The 20,386-nt window shown below is 54.2% G+C and overlaps 1 protein-coding gene across 1 annotated transcript in view; it reads right to left on the bottom strand.

Moving 5' to 3' along the window:
• Positions 1 to 20,386, bottom strand: part of TMEM132C (transmembrane protein 132C) — a 294,550-nt gene that overhangs the window by 99,649 nt on the left and 174,515 nt on the right. Inside the window, exon 3 of the mRNA XM_032310375.1 lies at positions 3,303 to 3,449. Within this exon, the coding sequence (XP_032166266.1) occupies positions 3,303 to 3,449 (147 nt within the window). The remainder of the gene's footprint in view (positions 1 to 3,302; positions 3,450 to 20,386) is intronic.

The following is a 20,386-nucleotide window of genomic DNA, read 5'->3' as shown; positions in this document are numbered from 1 at the left end:
CCTGGGATCCACACCCCTCTGTTTCGTGGCCCAGCTACATTCCTGGCAAAATTTCTGCAAATCTTTTCTATGTCACGGGCAGCCAGACCACACCCCGCCACCCGTCCTTCCTCCCATCCTTCCCCCGACCTTCAAGGAGAGCTCACAGGCACCACTGCAGAAAGCCGTCGGGGCCCAGAAGAGCTGTCAGCCCGACACTCCCAGGGAGCACCACCTCCTGGCACCCACCCTCCCGTGCACGCCCCTCTCCGGAGCGTGGCCCAGACTGGATTCCAGTGAACAGAATACAGTAGGAGCGTGCGATGCCACTTGTGAGATTAGGTTATGAAATACTCCAATTCCCATTTGCTGGCATTTCGGTTCTCCCAGGACCTTCTCAAAGGCTTAACTTGGTGGAGGAGGGCACCCACCAAAGAAGAAGAAACTGAGGCCCAGGGCCCTATAGCCTCGAGGACCTGAATCCTGCCTGCGACCATGTGAGCCTGGGAGAGGGTCGGCTCTGTCGAGCCTTCAGATGAGACCGTGGTTCCCGGAGGAGGAGATGGCGACTGCCCCTTAGTGACAGGCCCTGGGGAAGGGGTCCCCATTAGGATGGGCCCAAATCCCTGACCCATGGAGACCACGAGATAGATAATAAATGTGTCCTTTTCTGAACTTGTAAGCTTGGGGTGATCGGTCACACAGCAGTAGATAACAAGTGGGCGTGGCCTTTGCTCTACAGGGAGAAGGGACAAAGCCCTCCTCCCCCCCGGGGGGCTTGCACCTTCCATGACAACAAATGCCCTTATTGGAGTTGGGGTCCTTTGGGTCCCAGGTCTCCACACAGAGTTCCGCTTCCTTGATGGCGGGGGGGTGGTCAGGAGCTGACTCAGTGTTTGGTGGACATCCATGCACAGCTCCTCCTCCAAGGGGACCAACCAAGATTTTCCTCGGAGCTCAGTGAGGAAGGCAGTGAGCGTAGGACCCCCATCAGCCGTGTGCTGGGAAACAGGCTTTCCAACAACAAAAAAGAAGCTCCTCTCTCTGCAAACACACATGGGCCCGCAGCGGACTTCCCAGAGACTCAGCGCAGACAGGGTCACCTCTGGGACTCCTGAGAATGTGCGGCCATAGGGCTCCCCTCACTCTGAGACTCCTCCCGACTGGGTCATGAACGAAGTACATGTGTACCTTCACCGTTAACGAACACCTTCGCTTTTATTTGCCTAATCAACACCAGTCTTACGGGTTTGTTAGACTTGATGAGCGTTGGATTCTGGAGACTTAATCTTGCCTCTGATCTCCTGCTAGTACCAGGGGACGCCGGCACACATTTTTCTGGTCCCTTTTTCACGAGCTGAAACATTTGGACACACAACCCTCACCCCATGTGATGTACTGACATTCCTTCTTGTGGGGAGGATCGGGGGAAAGGTTGGTGTTTGAATCAGGAAGCTGCTGGGACACCAGATGTCTCACTGGCTACGCATTAAAGGAAGGACCGTGGGGAGAGGGCTTATGATCAAAGAACTGGGTGTTTCTAAACCAAGTGGAGAATTCGCAGAATTTTTTTCTTGGCAGCCTTGCAGCGTTCAGTTAAGAAAACGTGTCCGATGATGGGGATACATTTTTCTTTAGTGTTACTCCCTTCAAGAAAATACACGAACAGAATGCATCAAGAGCCCTAAAAATGATCAGAAATTTTGATTGTAAAGAAACCACCTTCAGCACAAAGAGAAGTGGATAGACCTTTATGAGAAAGACGGTTTACTGCTGCAGTGTTTATAAAAATAAAAATAAAAAGAACCACCGCAACGTCCGAGGACGTGGGCAGGGTTATTTACGCGACGTTAAATCTGCATGACGGAACACCGCAGGGCCCCTAAGCCATTTCTGAGGACAATTTAATGTCAGGAGGAAATGTGTTCGACAGGAGCGAAAGTGTCTTAAAATCTGTATAGATTACGATACCGGGTTTGTAAGATAAATACGCCGACTGCATGTTTACCGTGGGTATAAAACACGGGAGGGGAACGGACCAACTTGCCAGCCGGGGGTTATTCGTTGCTGACAGAATACTGATGCATTCTTCAACGTTTCTCCCCTCGCTTAACTACGCTTCACCAATACTTTAAAGTGAGACTGTGTTATTTTTACATGCAGTAAATAGTTCTTTTAAATAATAATCCGGGTGTCTGCATAGAATCTCACATAGCGTGTCCTTGTGTCACCCCAGGTTTAAATGTCTCCTCACTGCTATTGGGGTCTAATCCTTCATGATTCAGACACCAGCTCCGACGTGAGCATTTCCCCCCACCACCAAGCGGCGCTGCCACACCAGCTGGGGTCCTCCAGCTCAGTGCCATCTTTAGCTCGTCCACCCAGAGAGGGCATGGGATCCTCCAGGGGAGGGGCGGGGTCCCCCAGGACTGCCCCCCCCACGCACAGGTGACAGTGGCAGGTGCAGGCTGTCCCTGGGCTAATCATGAGACTAACATAGTTTGAATTAATACTGTAGATCCCAGGACTCAGAGAAACCCTTACTGACCAGGGTAAAGGACCTAACTCAGGAGCAGGCAGATGGAGGAGACGCACAGGGCAGGGCATGGGGAAGGACGCAGGGCTTCATGTCCTCTCTGGGTGCCACACGCCCCAAATCTCCATGGGCTCACCCACCTGCAAGCTCTCTGAGACCCATTCTTTGGGGTTTTTCTGGAGGCCTCATGACAGGTAAGATGGAGGATATCCTCGGCCGTTGATAACTGAAGTCAAACTCCAGACCCTCTGCCCCTGGGAGATGTTGGGGGTGGGGTTTGGGAGGCCCAGGTGCTTTCCAAAAGTCACCTCATTAACGTAAGAAAAGTCACCTCTGCTGCTCTCATCCATAAGGAAACTCTCAGGGTTTTAGGAGCCCCATGAGGGGAACAGGGAGGAAGCCCAAATACGTACTTCTTATTATAAAGCACAATGTCAAGCAAAGAGTGAGCACTTGGAAGAAAGCAGCGGCTGCTAGTCCGGGGGGCGGGGGCAAGGGGAGGTGACATAGCCCAGAGACCTGAGCCCAGGTGGAGCGCATGCCTGAGGCCGGGAGGCAGAGCCAACCACGCTCACAAGCCTCTGCTCCAAGCCCGAACCGCAGCCTCAGAGCCAGAGCCGAGCCTGCCCCACCTGGAGACACCAGAGGGTCCTGCCAGTGACAGAGGCGTCTCCAGACCTTCAGGCCGAGGGGTTCACAGCTCCGCGAAGCAGCAGGTAAATGTGGGCGTCAAGCAAGCCTTCCAGGCGGCGACCCGGTCCCCAGAGCCCGCATCATCAGGCCTTACCTGTTGCGCGCGCCGGACCCCAGGCGCTGGCACAGCACGGTGGTCGTGGCGTGCTTCCCACCGTTGCCCAGCTCCTGCTTCACGTCCCACTGCCGGGGCTCGCTGGTCCGGGTGCCCAAGATGTTCACCCCCTTCTTCACCTTGGCTCTGCGGGCAGGAAGACAGGCGAGAGAGAGCCACGGCGTTAAAGACCCAGCCTTGCCGAGGGGCCCACGCTCTGCCCCACGACCCTGCCTCCTCCCCTGCTTGTTCCATCGTCTGCGTTTCCGTGGCCCGAGCGGAGGTGGGTGCAGGGCGGCAGGGGGAAGGTCCCTGGGCACCCCACACCGAGAAGCAGCCTCGGGAGGCATTCAGGGGGAGCGCCCGCCTGCCCGAGACAGTCGTTCTCATTCAGGGGGCACGGGGCCATGTCAGGACATGTTTCTGGTTGTCGCTACCTGGTGGGGGTTGCTCTTTGGTGGGGAGAAACCAAGGACACAGCTAACCCTCCTGCCATGTCCAGCCCGGCCCCCGTGACACAGGCCCGTTGGTTGGAGGGGGGTCAAATCTCTCCCCGAGGCTTCCACTCTGGTTTCCCCACTCTGTTGCTGTGTGGCTTCGGGACAACTAATAACCTCTCTGGGCCCCGAGTCCCCCTCTGTAAGGGATCTGCCCCCAGAGCTGAGCGCAGGTATGCATGCACGCACAGAAAGAGATTAAAGCAGTGTGAGGTATACAACAAGCACTTAATAAATGTGAGTTAGGGCTCCGTTCCCGCATTCTGCTGCGCGTGACCACCGGGCCTCCTCCGGGAAGGCACGGACCCGAAGGCACACAAGTCAGGATGTGGGAAAAACAAAGCTGTCCTCCAGGACGGACGTTCTGGTCGTGGCTCAGCCCCTGTGAGCCTCACCGCTCTTGTCAGCAGACCCATGGGACGAACGGTAGGACACAGAAGGCCACCTGTCCTCCCCGCCTTACACCTCCCCCCACCGAGTCTTGCTCCGGGAGGACACGAGTGCTGTTTGGAAAGACAACGTAGGGAGAGGACTTGCACGGCAGCTGCAGACTCTCGAACCTGGGAGAAGACGCAGGAGCAGGACCCCCCCATGCAGCTGCCCGTGGTCGGCAGGAAGAAGGAGAGCACGTAGGGCTGATGCCGCGGTCGCCCGTCCCAGGATCGGTGGTCCCAGCCCCGACGCGGGAGGAGTGGATGAGGCTAGAACAAGGAGAACTTGCAGAGTCTGCTGATGAAGCAGCCGGACGCAAGGGTTCGCCCCTTCCCACCCAGCGTGGTGAGCGCAGAACTCTGCCTCGGGGCTGGGGGACCCCCGGGCTGGGGAGCGTGGGGTTGCTGTGCTGCAAAGAGACAGGGACGTGACCCTCTATCAACTGATCCCTGCATTCCAAGCCTCTGTCTCCAACGCTGGACCCTCTCCCTCCAGGAAAAAAAGCAAGGTTCAGTGTGGACACTGGCATCGGCGCAGAACTCAGGAGTGACCCTGTCGGGGGGGGGGTGCTCCCTTTCAGTCTGGCTGTCCCCGAGCTGCCCCATGGCACCTGCACATGCCTTTATACCGGATGTCCCCGCGCTTTCTCAGCATCTGAAACCCAAATGTGTCCCTCCTTCTTTTCAAAAGGTGTTGGACTCGGTGTAACACAGGGATGACGAGTTCCTTAAGGAAAATCAATGAGGAGGGCAAACTCGGAACATAGAAAGCCTCACTTTTTAAAAAAAAAATATTTTATTTATTTATGTGACAGAGATCACAAGTAGGCAGAGAGAGAGAGAGAGAGAGAGGAGAAAGCAGGCTCCCCGCGGAGCAGAGAGCCCGATGTGGGGTTCAATCCCAGGACCCTGGATCATGACCTCAGCTGAAGGCAGAGGCTTTAACCCACTGAGCCACCCAGGCACCCAGAAAGCCCAACTTCTGTCCTCCGATGCATCTGTCTCTCGGTGAGCTAGAGTCTGCATGTAACATGCTCTCCCTAGAAGCTTCTAGAAGCCACTGGCACAGCTGCTGCTGGAATGAGCATCTGTGCGGTGTGAGGAGGGGACATGGGGGTGGAGGCCGGGTACCACCTGGTCTCTGGCCCTGCAAGGCTGAGTCAGCCAAATCCGATCCGCAGAGTATGTAATAAAGGAAAGTGTATAATTAGTTGCTATTACGGGCCGGACGTGTACTTCCATCTAAACCCACACGCCGAACCCCCACCCCCAGGACTGGAGAACATGACCTCGCATGCACACAGAGGTAGTCCAGCTCATGGGCAGCTCCGGGGTGGCCCAGTGCAAAGACCGGTGACCTCGTGTGCTCCAAAGAAGGAGCAGCTAGTAGACAGATGGCATGCTGGACAACGAAACGGAAGGACGAAGCCAGCTATCCGTGCACCCTGGAGAGAAGCCTGGGGCAGGTGCTCCTTCAGAGCCCTCAGATGGGACCTTGATTCTGAACTTCTGGCCTCAAATCCATGAGATGACCCACCTGTCCTTTAAGCCACCACCTGGTACCTTGTTACGGAAGCACTCGCAAATGCACACAGTTGACAATGGGAAAATAAAATCAAAGTTGGGGGGGGTGCCTGGATGGCTCGGTGAGTAGAACGGGGGACTCTCGATCTTGGGATTGTAGGTTCGAGCCCCACGTTGGGTGTAGAGATGACTTAAAAATAAAATGAAATTAAAAGCTCCCATATAAAATTCTGGATTTCTGCTTTTTAAGCTGCTGGGATATTCAGTCATTCAGCAAACACTGAGTGTGGCACATCGTGGTGCCGCGTGTCCTGTGCTGGGTTTGGAAGCTACCCTATGATTCCTACCTCGGATCCCACGAAAGCGAAGCTAGGGGCTGCTCCCAGAGCCTTGTGGATGTGAATTAAAGACCCAGATCAGCCGGCCTCACACTAGGCAGCCTGAGGGTTGGCCTGATCTGCTCGCCTCAGCCCTGCGTTAACAGACTTTTCTCTGGCTGGTGGCACAGGGGACTACCAGAGAGGGTCCAGGTGTGACGAGACGTGGCCTGCTGTCACTGCCTTTGAGAAGGGAGCGGCCATGCATGAGCCCAGGGATGCGTGGCAGCCATTTGGAGCTGAATGTGTGCCGCCTCCCCTGACAACCCGCAGGGACGCAGGGTCCCCCGCAGTCCTGCCACAATTGAAAGTGAGTTCAGCCAACAACAGCCTAAGGGATCTTGGAGGAAGAGTCACGCCTACAGCCCCCAGGTAAGAACCCAGCCCTGCCAACACCCGATTTCAGCTTTGGGAGACCCCAGCCCAGAATTTGGTTCCCAGCACCTTGAGCTCATACACGGCTGCTCTTTTAACTTGCAAGTCTGTAGCGATCTGTTGCACATCCTGGAAAAGAGCCCAGTGTTGCAGGAGCAGCAATGCACCCAGGAAGGCGGGGGCAGAAAACATGAGAACAGAACCTGCGGGCTAGGAGACGGGGCAGCGTTCCCCGTGGAAATAGGATGTGTGGGTTTGCGTGACCCGCTCCACATAGATTCAGCCTGCTTGCAACGCTGTTCATGAGCGCGTCCCCCGGTTTCCTTTATTCACTGACATCAGAGTTTCTCGACTCAAGCTCAACTGCTATGTGGGACAGACATCACTTTGCCACAGGAAGCCATGCATTGTAGGATGTCTAGCTGCTTCTTCCCAGAAGATGCCAGTAGCACCCTTCCCTGGGTGTGACAACTAGACATGTCTCCAGACACTCCCGAGTGTCTTTGATTGGGGCGGAGGGGGGGCAGTCACACCATCCTTGACTGAGAGCCAGTGATTTTCTGACCCTTCTTGGCACAGAGCTGACCATCCTCATCCCAAGGCATGGACCAAGTGACCTTCAACGAAGAGGCAAACTTAGGGGGCTCGCCCCTCTCTGCCTCAGAGTGGACGATTCCTACAGCTTCCAGTCCACTGGTACGTCCTCTTGAATCATTCCTAGGTTTTTTGTTATCAGGGCAGCCCTGCCTATGCCGGCCTATGGGAGTGAAGTCCCCCCAGAAATGAGGCACAGACAGGTTCCGAGGAGGTGGAGAATGTCCCAGAGGTCATCACTGCAACTGCCTAGAAGGACTTGTGTGTGTGTGTGCATGTGTGCGCACACACCAGTGGGTTTGTGTGCATGCACATGTAGGGGGGTGTGTGTACCTGTCCTTGCATGGGTGTGCACACACACGTGTGTGCATGCCATGTATATATGCACCTGCGTGTACCTCTGCACGTGTGCACATGTATGTATATGAGCACACATGTGTGCATGACCACTGAAAACCAGCTCCTCCTCCTCGCCCCTAAATGACAAAGATTGGCGCTATGTGGGTCGATGCATATGGTAAATGTTCCCAGCATCCCGCGTGCCAACACCCACCTGGTCTCATCGAACCACGAGGCGGGACCGGCCTTTGACACGCGTGCTAAGGACTCTCCAGGTGCATAGCCCCAGGTCCGGCCCTGCCCCTCACTCTACTCTGTGCTCCAGGTGGCTGACTCTAGGGACCCTCTACCCTCACTCCGGGGATGTCTGGCCACTGGGGACACGATACCAGATTGCAGGGCAGGGGAGGGACAAGTGGGGCATCTACGGGTCTCCATACAGCAACAGGTGCAACCCTGATGCAACCCTGCATCAGGACAGTCTTTCCCCAAGACTCCAGGACTCACCAGGTTCCAACAACAGTGCTTTCGCCACCCCTTCAGGCCTGGGGGTACAAAGCTAGTTCCCCCATGCCTCAACCTGCCTGCACCTCCACGAACAGTCCTTCCCGTTGCCAGTGATTTTCCATTAACCTTGCAGTGTGCTTTTTGTCTGTTGTTGCCCCCCGGGGGGAGGCTAGGGTGCCTTCCGTCCGTGGCCCATCGCTTCGCTGGTTCTCTTTTACTCCCTCCGTCATGGCAATGATGTTCACTCTGTTGTCATGACAGATGACAAAGAACTTCTACCCATCCCTCAACGACAGCAGATCTCAACATGTCTCCCCCGTTGCTTGGGGCTGGCCTTCATGTCACCATAGAATCTGCATTGTAACAGATCATACACTCTTCCTTGGCATTTTAGGAACACACTTAGGACCATTTCTTGACTAAGTTTAGTGAACCATTACAGATGAACATAATTCACTGGAACCCAAACAGAAGGAAATACCATGACCCGTGTCTCTCAGGCTAAAGAAAGACTGTGGTGCATGAACTTTCTTTGGTAGGTGGTCACATAGCCCTCACTCTACTGCGAGAAAAATTTGCATCGACCCCACCGTTTAGTGGCCACGATTTCAAGCGAATAGCAACAATGTAACACGTACCCATCAGTCACTTTCAACCGCCGTCCACGCATAGCTGACCTCGCTCAGTCTATCCCCTTCAATGATTTCATGCTGAAATATCTCAAACCAAAACCCAGATCCTGCACTGTTTCACTTGTGAATATCTCAAGATTTTTTTTAAAAGCATGATCATGTTCCCATTATCACATCTAATGAAATTAATAAGTTCCTAATGTAAAAATTTTCCTAATTATCTCAAAGATATTACTCGATGTAATTGGTTTGTTCCCATCAGAATCCACACAAGGCCAATTCATGGCATTTGGCTGTTACATTCTTTTTTTTTTTTTTTTTTTTAAATACCAAGTCATTTGTCTTCTTAGGTTCATGTGCTGGCTTATCTGGTTGTGTCTTCGCGTGGCCGGCTGATCAGTCCCTCCAGCCCCCTATCTCTTTCCAGTCAGTTGCTGGAAGTAGAAGGGGGCTTGCAGATGGACTGGGTGGTCTGGAGACGAGCATCTGAAGAGCCCTGCTCTGGGTTTCCTACTGTGTCACGTGCCGAGCCCACTTGGGGTCAGCGTGCACTGAACGGTCTTACGTAAGGATTTCTGGGAGGAGTACTGCGGTCATACACCCGTGTTCCCCACGGGGGTGGGGAGGGCAAGACGAGATATTCTTGTTATAAATGCCGGCTGGCCACCAGGTTGCCGTGGCTTTGAGAAGAGGTAGGGTTCTGGAAAAGGGCGGACACGTAGCTTTGAAACGAGGAGCTGTGCAGGGTCCTGGCAGTGGAAGGCAAGTCTTCCTGAGATGGGGAATCCATGCTTACAGCCCCGCAGGCAAAGGTCTTCCATGCTGTGTATCATGAGGGGTCCCAGCAGCCACCTGCTAGAAACTCTGGGTGCTCCCAGCGTCACTCAGAGCGAGGCTCCCAGGAAGAGGGTCTCCTCCCGGGGAGAAAGTGGCATCTGCCAGGGAGAATGTTTCTGGCCGTCTCCAAGAGGAGATGGTGCAGCCGATGGCTGGGGTTGGGGGTCAAGAAGGTGCTAAGCATCCCACCATGCCCAGAACAGTCCCCACAACAAAGGATGCCCTGGGCCTGGCTCTCCGAAGTGACAGATGGAGAAACCCTGTCCTCAGGCCAAGCCCTCAGCCAGCCGTGTGGATCCGGCACCCGGAAGACATCAGAATTGCCCAGAATAACTCGCATGTGCTCCCCCAAGACGCTCTACGTGCATCTGCTGCTCTGAGATTACCGCGCTGTGATCCCACGTGTGTGACGGTAGAGAATGTTTATGGTCTCACCTTATCAACTTCAGAGAGGATGCTGGCACGGGGCTAATCTAATTATGGGGGAATCAACCATCAGGAGGGTAGTTCCTGTCCCAGGCCAGGTGAAATGTGATGTGGGGGGGTCGTGGGGGGCCGTGGGGGCCGAGGACACGAGATCCCAGAGACGGGACTCACCAGGCTCTGTGGGTATGCTGCCAACACAAAACCAAACCACGTTCCTTCTGCTGCCTTAACACACTAGAGTCCGTGGGAGCAGGGACCCAGCCTGGCGTTCAGAGCTCTGCTGTGTTTGCAAGAACGCCCAACAGCAGACAGCTGACTCTTACTACTGAAATTCCCAGTATCAGCGAGGCCGTCTGCAAAGAGTTTTTTCCGTGCACTACTTACAAAAACAAACCACAGTCCCTTCCCAGGTCACCAGGGAAAGTGCATGTTGAAACAGCATTGCACGGTCACTATCTACCTATCAAAATGGCCAAAATCCAAAACACAGACGCTGCCAGATGCTGGAAAGGGTGTGGAGTAATGGAACCCTCACTCGCCGCTGACAATGCAGAAGGGCACGACCACTCTGCCAGACGGCTTGGCAGCGTCCCACAAAACGAAACATCGATCACTGTACGATCCAGCGATCACCCTTCTTGGTATTTCCCCAAAGAAGCTGAAACTCACGTCTGCGTAAAAACCTGAGCACAGATGTTGATAGCAGCTTTCGTTCTAACTGCTCAAACTTGGAAGCAACCAAGATGTCCTTCCGTAGGTGGATAGAGAAACTGGGACGGATCCAGACCAGGGACCGTGACTCATCGCTAAAAAGAAACGAGGAATGCAGCCACGAAAAGACACGGAGGAACCTTAAATGCACATCACTAAGTGGAAGAAGCCAGTCTGGAGAGGCTGTGTACGTGTGATTCCAACTCCGTGACATTCTGGAAAAGGCACGGCTATGGAGACTGTAGAAAGATCAGTGGTTGCCAGGAGTGAGGAAGAGGGAGGAAGGCAGAGGCAGAGCTCAGAGGGTTTTTAGGAAAGGGTTCGCATGATACCATAAGGATGGATACACGCCATGGTAAGTTTGTCTGGACCCACAGAATGTGCGTCACCAAGAGCCACCCGTCCTGTCTCCTGTGGATGTGGGGGGTAATGAGTCAGAGCAGTTTCATCAGTTGGAACAAGTGTCCCGGCTGGTGGGGATGCTGGTCCTGGTGGACCCTGTGCAGTGCGGGGCAGGGGTGGGGTGGGGGAGGCGGTAATTTACACAGATTCCTTTCAATTCTTTTGTAAACCAAAAAGCGCTCTCAGACATTATCATCTTAAAACACAATAAAGGCTTTGTAACCGTTCGGCTGAGTGGGGTCCAGGACTATGCTCCTTTTTAAACAGGTGAGAAAAAAAGAGATACAGAGCCACAGAGAAACGAGCTCGGGATCACGCGGGGATCAAAGCCACGGAGGGAGCGTCTGATCCGAGTGGGCGGACTCCAGGGTGAGAACCACCAGATTGTCCTGCCCCTTGGGGAAGGGGCTGGTGATCCGTTGAGGAAGTGTTGGCTTGGAAGCATGGTCCCTGATGCCATACTTTTCCCCCGGTGGTAGGCAAAACTATCCGGAGATCACACGCACATGTGCACACACACGCCGCTTTTAACTTGACAGGCAACTAGACTGCACGTCCGTCAAGACCCAGTATGGAAGGATGTATTAATAATAAAACCCAAGAAGGCAAAAGAGCCCATCCAGCAAGTGTGTCAAGGCTCCTTAAGTAACTCCTTGCAAATGTCTGAAGTTTCCTCGAGCCTCGCTGGCGGGGCACGGAGGCGCTCGGGCAGGGGCAAGGCGGCGGTGCAGCAGGTCCATCGATATTTCATGAGGCTGACCTACTAACTCGCCCCCGTGGGAGTCCCGCGTCTCTCCACGGCTTCACCTTCCCCAGCAACGCGGTGAAGCCTCCTTCCTAGTGGCCGGCCCAGGATGACCCAGAATGCTAAGCCTCCCATGCCCAGGCAGCATCGCCTCCTGGCCGCTGTCTTGACCGCCCCCCTCCAGCACCCTGGGGATTCATCTTCCTTTGGCTCTTCCGTAGGGTGCAATGCGGGACACCGCGCTCTCGAATCCCCGCACATGCTCGTCCACATTGCCTTCTGCGCCGCAGCAGAGGCTCTCCTCTGAGCAGGAGGACCTCCAGGAGGGGGTGCGGGCTGCGATCTCTCTAGCTTGCCAGGAGGTCACACGTGTAGAGGGGGCGTTGAAAGCATGTGCTTTGGGCTCGGCTGCCTGGGTTTGAATCCTGTCTCTGGCCCTTCCTAGATGCTCTCTACCCTTGTTTATTTATTCAAGCCCTGCACGGTCCGTTTGCCCACAAGCTCCCACTCACCTATTTCTTGACCTCATTTGCCAACCGTCACTCGCCACAACCCAGCTCTGCCAGGCTCTGGATACTTCTGCCTCTGAGCCTTGTTCTTACTGTTCCCTCCTCCTGCATGCCTTTCCCTCCAATGTCCACATGCTGCTGTCCCGTCCCTCTTTGCTCCATGTCACAGCCCTACAGCACGGGACCTGCCATAGCTCTTCTATCTCCGTATCCCACTCTATTTTCCCCTGTAGCCTTTATCCCTGCCTGACCTATCTAGTTGTTGACTTTTTGCGTCTCCCCGACCAGAACGAATGCCTCTTCAGAGTAAGGACTTTGCTCCTTTGTCCCCGGTAGTATTTCCAGGGTCTAGAATAGTGCCCAGGACGTGACAAGTACTCAAAAATATTTACTGAGCAATTCTAATAAATATTTACTTCTCTAGTGATTGCCCGAAGGCTGACGTTGCACTTGGTTTCTGAAATACACAGATAAGACCCTAACTAAGCCTCCCCGGCAGGCAGCTCTTTCCGGGACGTTCCACATTTCGGGTGAGCGTCTGTTTTCTGCTCTCAGCGAAGTCACCTGCAGATGCTGGTGTGAGGAACTTGTCATCCTGGATCGTGAGCTCTTAAAAGGGAGCGCTGTATTTCGTGGTTCCTCCAGTATGACGTCCAACACAGGCCTTGCTGATGCCAATGGAGCCCTACATGCCGTGGGCAGCCAGGGACCCCGCTGCACTGAGGACGTCCCAGCAGCCCCACCTGTTATCACGGGAGGCTTTCCCATGTCCCGGGGGCTAGCTGTGCCGCTCAGCGAGCCCATGTTCTGCCTCGTGCCCCCGAGGCACCGGGAAGTTAAAGCACTTGCAGCTGACAAGGGGCAAGACCGTTGGGCTCCAGAATCTACGATCTTAATTCCTGCACCGCAAGGAATGGCACGTCTCTTGAGAGGACGTGGACAGAAGTCAAAGCCTACATTGACTGTCCTTGACAGAAAACACAGTTTTGGTGTTAGTGATGAGGAAGGCTTCATGCTGCAAAAAATTAGTGTATGGCATACTTAAGAAAGAAAGAGCTTTAACCATCTCAAAGCACAGGGTGTATGGAGGTCAGCTCCTACGTGGTTGACGTCTCCATGATGCTCTTGGGTTTTGTCTCCTTGTTCCAGGATAACTGCCCCAGGTGCTGGGCTCATATGCTTCAACTACCAGCAGAAGCAGGACACAGAAGGACCAAGGCATATGAAGGATGGCAAAAGGCTTCGTCTTCGGAAGACCTTGTCTCGGAGATGCCATAGAAGACTTCTCTTTGCATCCATGGGCCAGAAGACCATCCCAACTGGAACTAAAACTGGGAGAAGGACTAGCTGAGAAAAGAAAGTGGGCTCAGACGACCATGATTCCTCCTGAGAGTCAGCATATCTTCCTGAGATCAGGGCGTGTCCTCCTACAAGCTAAGCACGAGCAGACTCCCAGTCGCCGTGAAGGAGGGGAGACCACTCCCGGGCGCTGGGGAGTCCACCTCATCAGTACCCGGATGGGCTCCTCCAGTTCAGGCTACAACAACTGCCAGCCACCGTGGACAGAAGGGAAGGACCATCTTACGCCCCACTCCTCAAGCAAGGGCGTTCTCATGTTCACGGGCTGCTTTGGGCTGGGGTCTCATGAGCAGTGGTAACCACCAGCACTTGTTGTCTGGGCAAGTGGGCAGTTTCGTTTACAACCTAAGCCCAGATATGCGTTGAGACCCGACGTGTCACCTACAGCGACTCTGCTGCTGCCACATGGGCCCATTCTGTAAGAAACCAAAGAAAAGGAGAGCAAGGAAACCCAGCCGCCCCAAAGCCTGCTTCAGAAGGAAGCATCAGCCTGACACCCCACCGTGCCTTTCTTGCTGCGCGATTGCGACAAGGAGGCTTGTTTCCTCCCAACGGACAGACTACTGTTTGTAGCCTCCTTTAGGATGAATTCTGCCCTGCAGTTTGTCCTCCAGCGCCGGAAGGATGCTCTTGGTGGAAATGAAGGTGAACCAGAAAAGAAAGGAAGGCTATCCGGGGCCATAACTGACAGTGTGTCCATGAGCTATGTACGTCGCCACAGCAGTGGAAGGGCTCTCTGCAGAAAAGCCACGTTGGACGAGGGACAGCTCCTGTGGCCCACACATGTCGGTAGCTCTGAAGTCCTGGGGAGAAGGCTGTGCCACCTCGAGACCTTGAGCATTATAAAGGCGTCCTGGGAGAGTACGGTGCCCCACATAGTGCCCCATTGCTTCCAAAAGGTCCCTGATACCAAGGATACAGCTGACCTTGACTAACACGCCTCTTCCATCCTAACTACAGAACGCCACCGTTAACTACCACGTGCCCTGGCCACGGCAGTGAGTCATAACCCAGTCTTGGCCAATCAGAGTTTTTAATAGATTTTTCTGAAAGGGTAACAGGAAAGAAGTTCCCTTTCCAAGGCTCATCAAACTGGGGGGTTGTGGGTCTGACACTGTTGGGGGCATCTGGTCTACCTGGTGGAAATCTTCCAAGAAACGGTAAAAGACAGAGAATTCTGTTGACACCATTCGAACCCTTTCATCCAGCTCCGTTCGAATCTGGCATCACCTCCAGACTCCTTGGCTAGGAGACTGAATCAGTTTCCTTGTTTAAAAAATGGTGGCAAAATGCACATAACGTAACATTTGCCAGCAGAACCATTTCAAGTGCACATTTCAGCGGCACTGAGCCCATTCACGGGGCTGTGCAGTCAACGGCACCTTCCTCTCCAGCACTTTCTTGTCTTCGGGAACTGAGACTGTCCGCATTCAAAAACAACTCCATCCCCCCTCCCCCAGCCTCTGGAACCCACCATTCCACTTCCGACCTCAATGAACGTGACTCCTCTGGGTGCTTCGCCTAAGGGGAATCACACAGTATTTGTCCTTCTGCCCCTGGCTTCTTTCACTTTGTAGTATGTCCTCAAGGTCATCCATGCTTGTAGCAGGTGTCAGGCTCCCCTTCCCTTTCAAGGCTGAATAATATTCTCGTGTTCGGCTCTATTACATTCTGTTCATTCACCACTGATGGGCAGACTTTCGTGGTCTCCACCTTCTCACTACCGTCAATGATGCTTCTGAGAATATCGGTGCACAGATAGTTCTTTGAATCCCCGCTTTCAATTATTTTGTCTATATCACAGGAGCGGGCTTTCCTTTTGTTTTTGTTTGAACAGCTCGGATTGGGGTCCTGCTGCCTGAGACCAAGAATGCCCTGTGGAGTAAACCAATGGTGCCCCGGCATCCGCCGCAGGGAGGGTAACAGCGGCATCCTAACCAGAGATGCGGCCCGGCTCGCCTTCAACAGAGCTCAGGAATCACTTTAGATCAACATCAAATACGTCAAACCTCCGCCGATTTCTCCTAAGCAGAAGTGTGTTTCCAAAACTGCAGGAACTGTTCTGACATTTCTGTTTGCCAACGAAACGAAGAACAAAGCATCACCACGTAGATGTGCAAGCGCACAAGAGAGCAGAGAAAGGTTCGTTTTCCAAACATTGGACACGCAAAGGATTCAAACGTCAGGGCCTTTGCATGTGCTGGTCCTTTTTTCTAGAATGCTTCCTCACTCACATCTTTCTGGGATCAGCTTATTCTGGTCATCTGAGTCTCCCAGCGGCCACCCTTGATGACCCTTGATAGCTTCCTCCCAGCATGGGTTACTAACAGAAGACGTCTTGGGGCGCCTGGGTGGCTCAGTGGTTTAAGCCTCTGCCTTCGGCTCAGGTCATGATCTCAGGGTCCTGGGATCGAGCCCAGCATCGGGCTCTCTGCTCAGTGGGGAGCCTGCTTCCTCCCCTCTCTCTGCCTGCTTCTGTGCCTACTTGTGATCTCTCTCTATCAAAAAAAAAAAAAAAAAAGACGCCTTATTTATGTCTTTGTTTCTTTTTTAGAGTGTGTGTTCCCAGTCAAATATAAGCAATTGGAACAGGGACCTTGTTTCTCTCCTCATGACTCTATTTTCCCAGTTAAAATGGGCATTCCTTCAGGACTCGTAGAAGGTGTGAAGGGACATTCAGCGTGGGTTGTAGACACCGTGCTAAGCATTGCTAAGTGTCACACATGAACTGCTGAATCCCCCATGACCAGGATACATTGTAGCTCCTGGCCCGGGGAAGGCGGCAGAGACGGCCCTGCAGACATTAAGGGTTTGGGGGACAGAAGGGTGAAACAGCGTGGGTGTCACTGGGTAGGAGACCACAGAGCGGTCAGTGGTCCTCGAAGGTTGCTCTGAGGTGCTCTAAGGCTCGGTACACCCTCTTGGGAATGTCCATGAGGTCACTCCTCCCCCGGCTACGTTGCTCTGTGAGGTCAGAGGTTCAGCCCCAAAACATCCCATCAGCTTGAATGCAGAAGCGGGCGGGTGAAGCGAGGTGCCTTTGAACACAGCAGCTTTGCAAACACGGAAGGCCGTGACACTTCCCGCTGAATTCGCCGTGATACTGTGCAATAGTTACTTCTCACAAGATACGTTATTTTGTTAACACGCAACGGGCATATATGGGTATGCTGAATAACATGTTAGTTTTACTGGTTATTATAAAGTCCATTTAAAAAAAAAAATTCCAGGTTTTGTTTTGAATACTCTGAGTATTGATGTATGGGACCCACATAAGAAACTGCTTTTTGGGGGGTTCTGAATGATTTTTAAGAGTGTAAGGTGGGCACCTGGGTGGCTCAGTTGTTTGGCAACTGCCTCCAGCTCAGGTCATGGTCTCTGGGTCCCGGATCGAGCCCCGCCTCGGGCTCCCTGCTCTGCGGGGGGTCTGCTCCTCCTTCTCCCTCGGTCCCTCCCCACTGTTCCTGTTCTCTCTCTCTAAATAAAATCTTAAAGAAAAAAAAAAGAGTATAAAGGGGTCCTGACACCCAGGAGGTCGAGAACAGGGGTGTGGGCCTCCAGTAACAACAGCGGTGCCCTGCGATCTTAGTGCCACATGCAAGGAAGCAGGATGAATGAGTGCATGAAGCAAGGGAGAGGCACTCAGAGACCACAGATGAAGACGGTCTGCGGATGAACGTAACTGCGGCAGGTTTCTGCACCTGAGGTCCAACAGAAAGTGGGGAAGAAGGTATAGATAAATGGGAAAATGACACGAGCAGGCGGCATTAACCAGGGCTCCAACAGAAAGGAACCGGCCGCAGAGCACTGCACAGCAGCAAGAAGACAGCTCTGCCCCGGCGACGGTGAGCAGTCTGGAACGACCTCACGGAGGAAGGCCACGTTTGGGGCTGATCTTGCGCCGGTCAGATCTAGAAACTGATTGCCCTTCCCAAAGCCGAGCTGCGGGGCTCCTCCAAGACCTGCAGACATCCGGGGGTGGAACCTGAGCTTGCGGGGCGGGCTCCCCACTTGCCGGGTGCATCGCTAATTGCTGTGACAAGCTGTTACAAGAACGGGCGTGAAACCGCTATTGGGAGCGTGCACCCTGGCGTTCTTGAGAGCGCGCGGGGCTCAGAGCCCCTCCCCCGTTGTCTGACCATGTGTCAAATCCGTGAGTCCCCGCAGTGTGGGTCTGGAAACAGTCTCCACAGTGCACACAGCACACAGCGCCTATATGATCGGGAAACCACTGAACTGTGTCTTCGTGCATTTAGCTACAGGTCAGAGCAATGACTCAGTCCTCCGTGAATTATTGATGCTGCTGCCCTTACCTTTCTGGGGAGCCTTGGGCAGGTACGATCCTGGGCTCTAGCCTATGAGGGATTGGGATTTAAAGCTGGCTCCGCCGCTCATCAACTGTGCAACCTTGGGCAGGTGTTCAGCCTCTCTGAGTGTGTGTGTCCGACTCTGGCTGCCTCGCAGAAGGAACACAGGCACCGACGGAAGCAGCTGGCTGGCAGGCTGGTTGCCGTCAGGTAACCGGGAGCTCCTGCCTTTGGTGTCCATACAAGGATCACGATAGCAGGGACCCCCTACATAAAGACTCAGTTTGGAGGTCACCCAAATTCCTGCCTTCTCGGTGGATTGATTCAGGGTCCAACCCCTGCGCATCAAGAACCGAGTTCCACTTCTGATGAAGACCCAGGTCGTATTTCAATGGGACTACACCTGAGGAGCGTATTTCCTTTAGCAGGAGGAGAATGACCTCCCTCTGCAGAGAGAAGGGCAGGTGTGAAACCAGTTCGCTTGGGCTCAAACCCTGGCTGTACTCCCTGAGACCTCTCTGCAGACAGGAGCTGGAGCAGGGGTGAGGGCACAGGGTGCTGGGGGGGGGCGGGGGGGCAGGATAGGAGCCAAGCAGCCAGCCACGCCTGCCTCTGAGTGCTCAGTGGGTCCTCCCAAAGCTATTCCAAGTCACCCTGCCCAGTGGGAGGGGTATTTGAGGACATGGTCAGGCATTACTGCGGGTGACAGTGACATGCTAACCTCTCTCCCCATCACCACCAGGTAGTGGGCAGTGGTCCTTCCTCCGGGGAAACAGAACCCTGGGCTCCAATCAGACAGAGCTTCGCCTCTGGGCCCGGAGCCAAGTGGATCCTGTCATTGGACGGAACGGGTGTCAGTCATCTTAGCTGCACCAATGCAACAAGCGGGAGGTGATGGGGGCAGGCACACGCTGGAACTCCGGGGCGGGGGGCAGGGGAAGACCACCGAGGTAGGGGCAGGAAAGTTCCAGAGGCCACAGCGGACGCTCAACGTGCTTACCCGACTGCCAACCCCTCATTCTCCCTAATTTTGTGCAAACTTCAGTGACCAATCCCTCCCAGGAAGGAGGGCCCCCTCCCCCAGCGCTGGAGGAAGGGATGGTGCGGAGCTGTTGTGCACCTGCGAGCCCCCTTCCCTCTCCAGTGACTGGTTTAGAAACTGGGGTGCAGTTTTGGCCAGCGACGGGGAGGCTTGCTCTGCAGGGGCATGCAACTTCTGGAAACCATTTCTTCGCCCTTGAAAGAGTCCGGACGCATTTTTCCTTGAGAGTAGGCACGTGTCCTGTGAAGAACTGATGCATGGAGCCCCAGCAGCAGCTTCGGAGGCTGAGGGGCCAGATTCGAGCAAAAGGCTACTGCGTCAGGGTTGAAGAGGTAGAGCCCCCATGCGGGACTTGAACTCACAACCCCGAGATCGAGACCTATGCTGAGAGCAAGAGCTGGACCCTTCAGTGACAGAGCCACCCAGGCACCCCGAGAACTGTGTCCTTGAGAGCACCAGTGAGCCCTGAGCTGAGCAAGTCACGGCACCACACCTCACACCACTGGCTCCCTGAGATAATAACCCCCCCCCCCCCCCCCGGGCTGTCAAAGCACTCGTGTTCCCTTTTCTCCTTCCTTTGGCTGGGCACATGCCACAGCGAATCCTGCCAATCCTCGCTAAGGCTTCCCAAACCTCCCTAACGCCGTGTTCTAAAACCCCGCCGTCTGGTTGATCTGTGCAGAAGAGAAAACCTGTGTGCCCCCCCCGGCCAAGAAGATGCATGGAAATCTATGGTAATACACGCTCTTTTAAGATTTAATTGATTTTAATTCCACTAGCAACACACGGCATCATCTGGTCCTGAACATTCCAGTGTGTGAGCGCCTAGACGAAAGATGACGGACTCCCTGATCACGCTTCTGTTCCCCCACACTTTGTTTGTTCTTGCTAATGGCACTGTGGGTTCGGCGAGGCCGGGATCATGATACGGCAATGACCGGTGAACAAAATGACGTTCTACCAGCCACAGAGAGGAAAATGGGCAGAGATAAGGTTTATCACACCAAGCCCAACGCCCTGCCTGGTCCCGGGGAGCTTATGATAGTAGAGGGGACCAGCCTTATCACACAAGTGCTTGGCAAGCGTTAAGTATCAGGTGTCATAATCGCCCAATATGCAAAGAGGAGGAGAGGAAAAGGAAGAAAAAGACAAATATTCATCTCCTCCGCATCAGGGAAACGAACAAGAGAACAAACGCGAGGTGCCCTTTGTCACCCTTCGAACACGGAAACACTGAACTCGAGGGCTGGCGAAGGTGTAAGATAACAGGAGGGCTGTTCCTTGGCTGCACGCGAGAGTTGAGGGTAAGGGGAAGCTGGCTGGGTTACGTGGGGAAGCCACAACCGAGGGCTTGTTACAAATAAAAACGCTCCGCCCTATGACGGGGTGAGTTTACTTCCCAGGATTTCAGGCAGAGAGAAACTCGGAGCACAGGGATGCGTGCGTGAGCGTTCCGCAGCTGCACAGACG

Source organism: Mustela erminea, chromosome 13 (assembly GCF_009829155.1).
Source record: "Mustela erminea isolate mMusErm1 chromosome 13, mMusErm1.Pri, whole genome shotgun sequence".
Lineage (NCBI taxonomy): Eukaryota > Metazoa > Chordata > Mammalia > Carnivora > Mustelidae > Mustela > Mustela erminea.
This window is presented reverse-complemented; position numbering and strand designations above follow the sequence as displayed.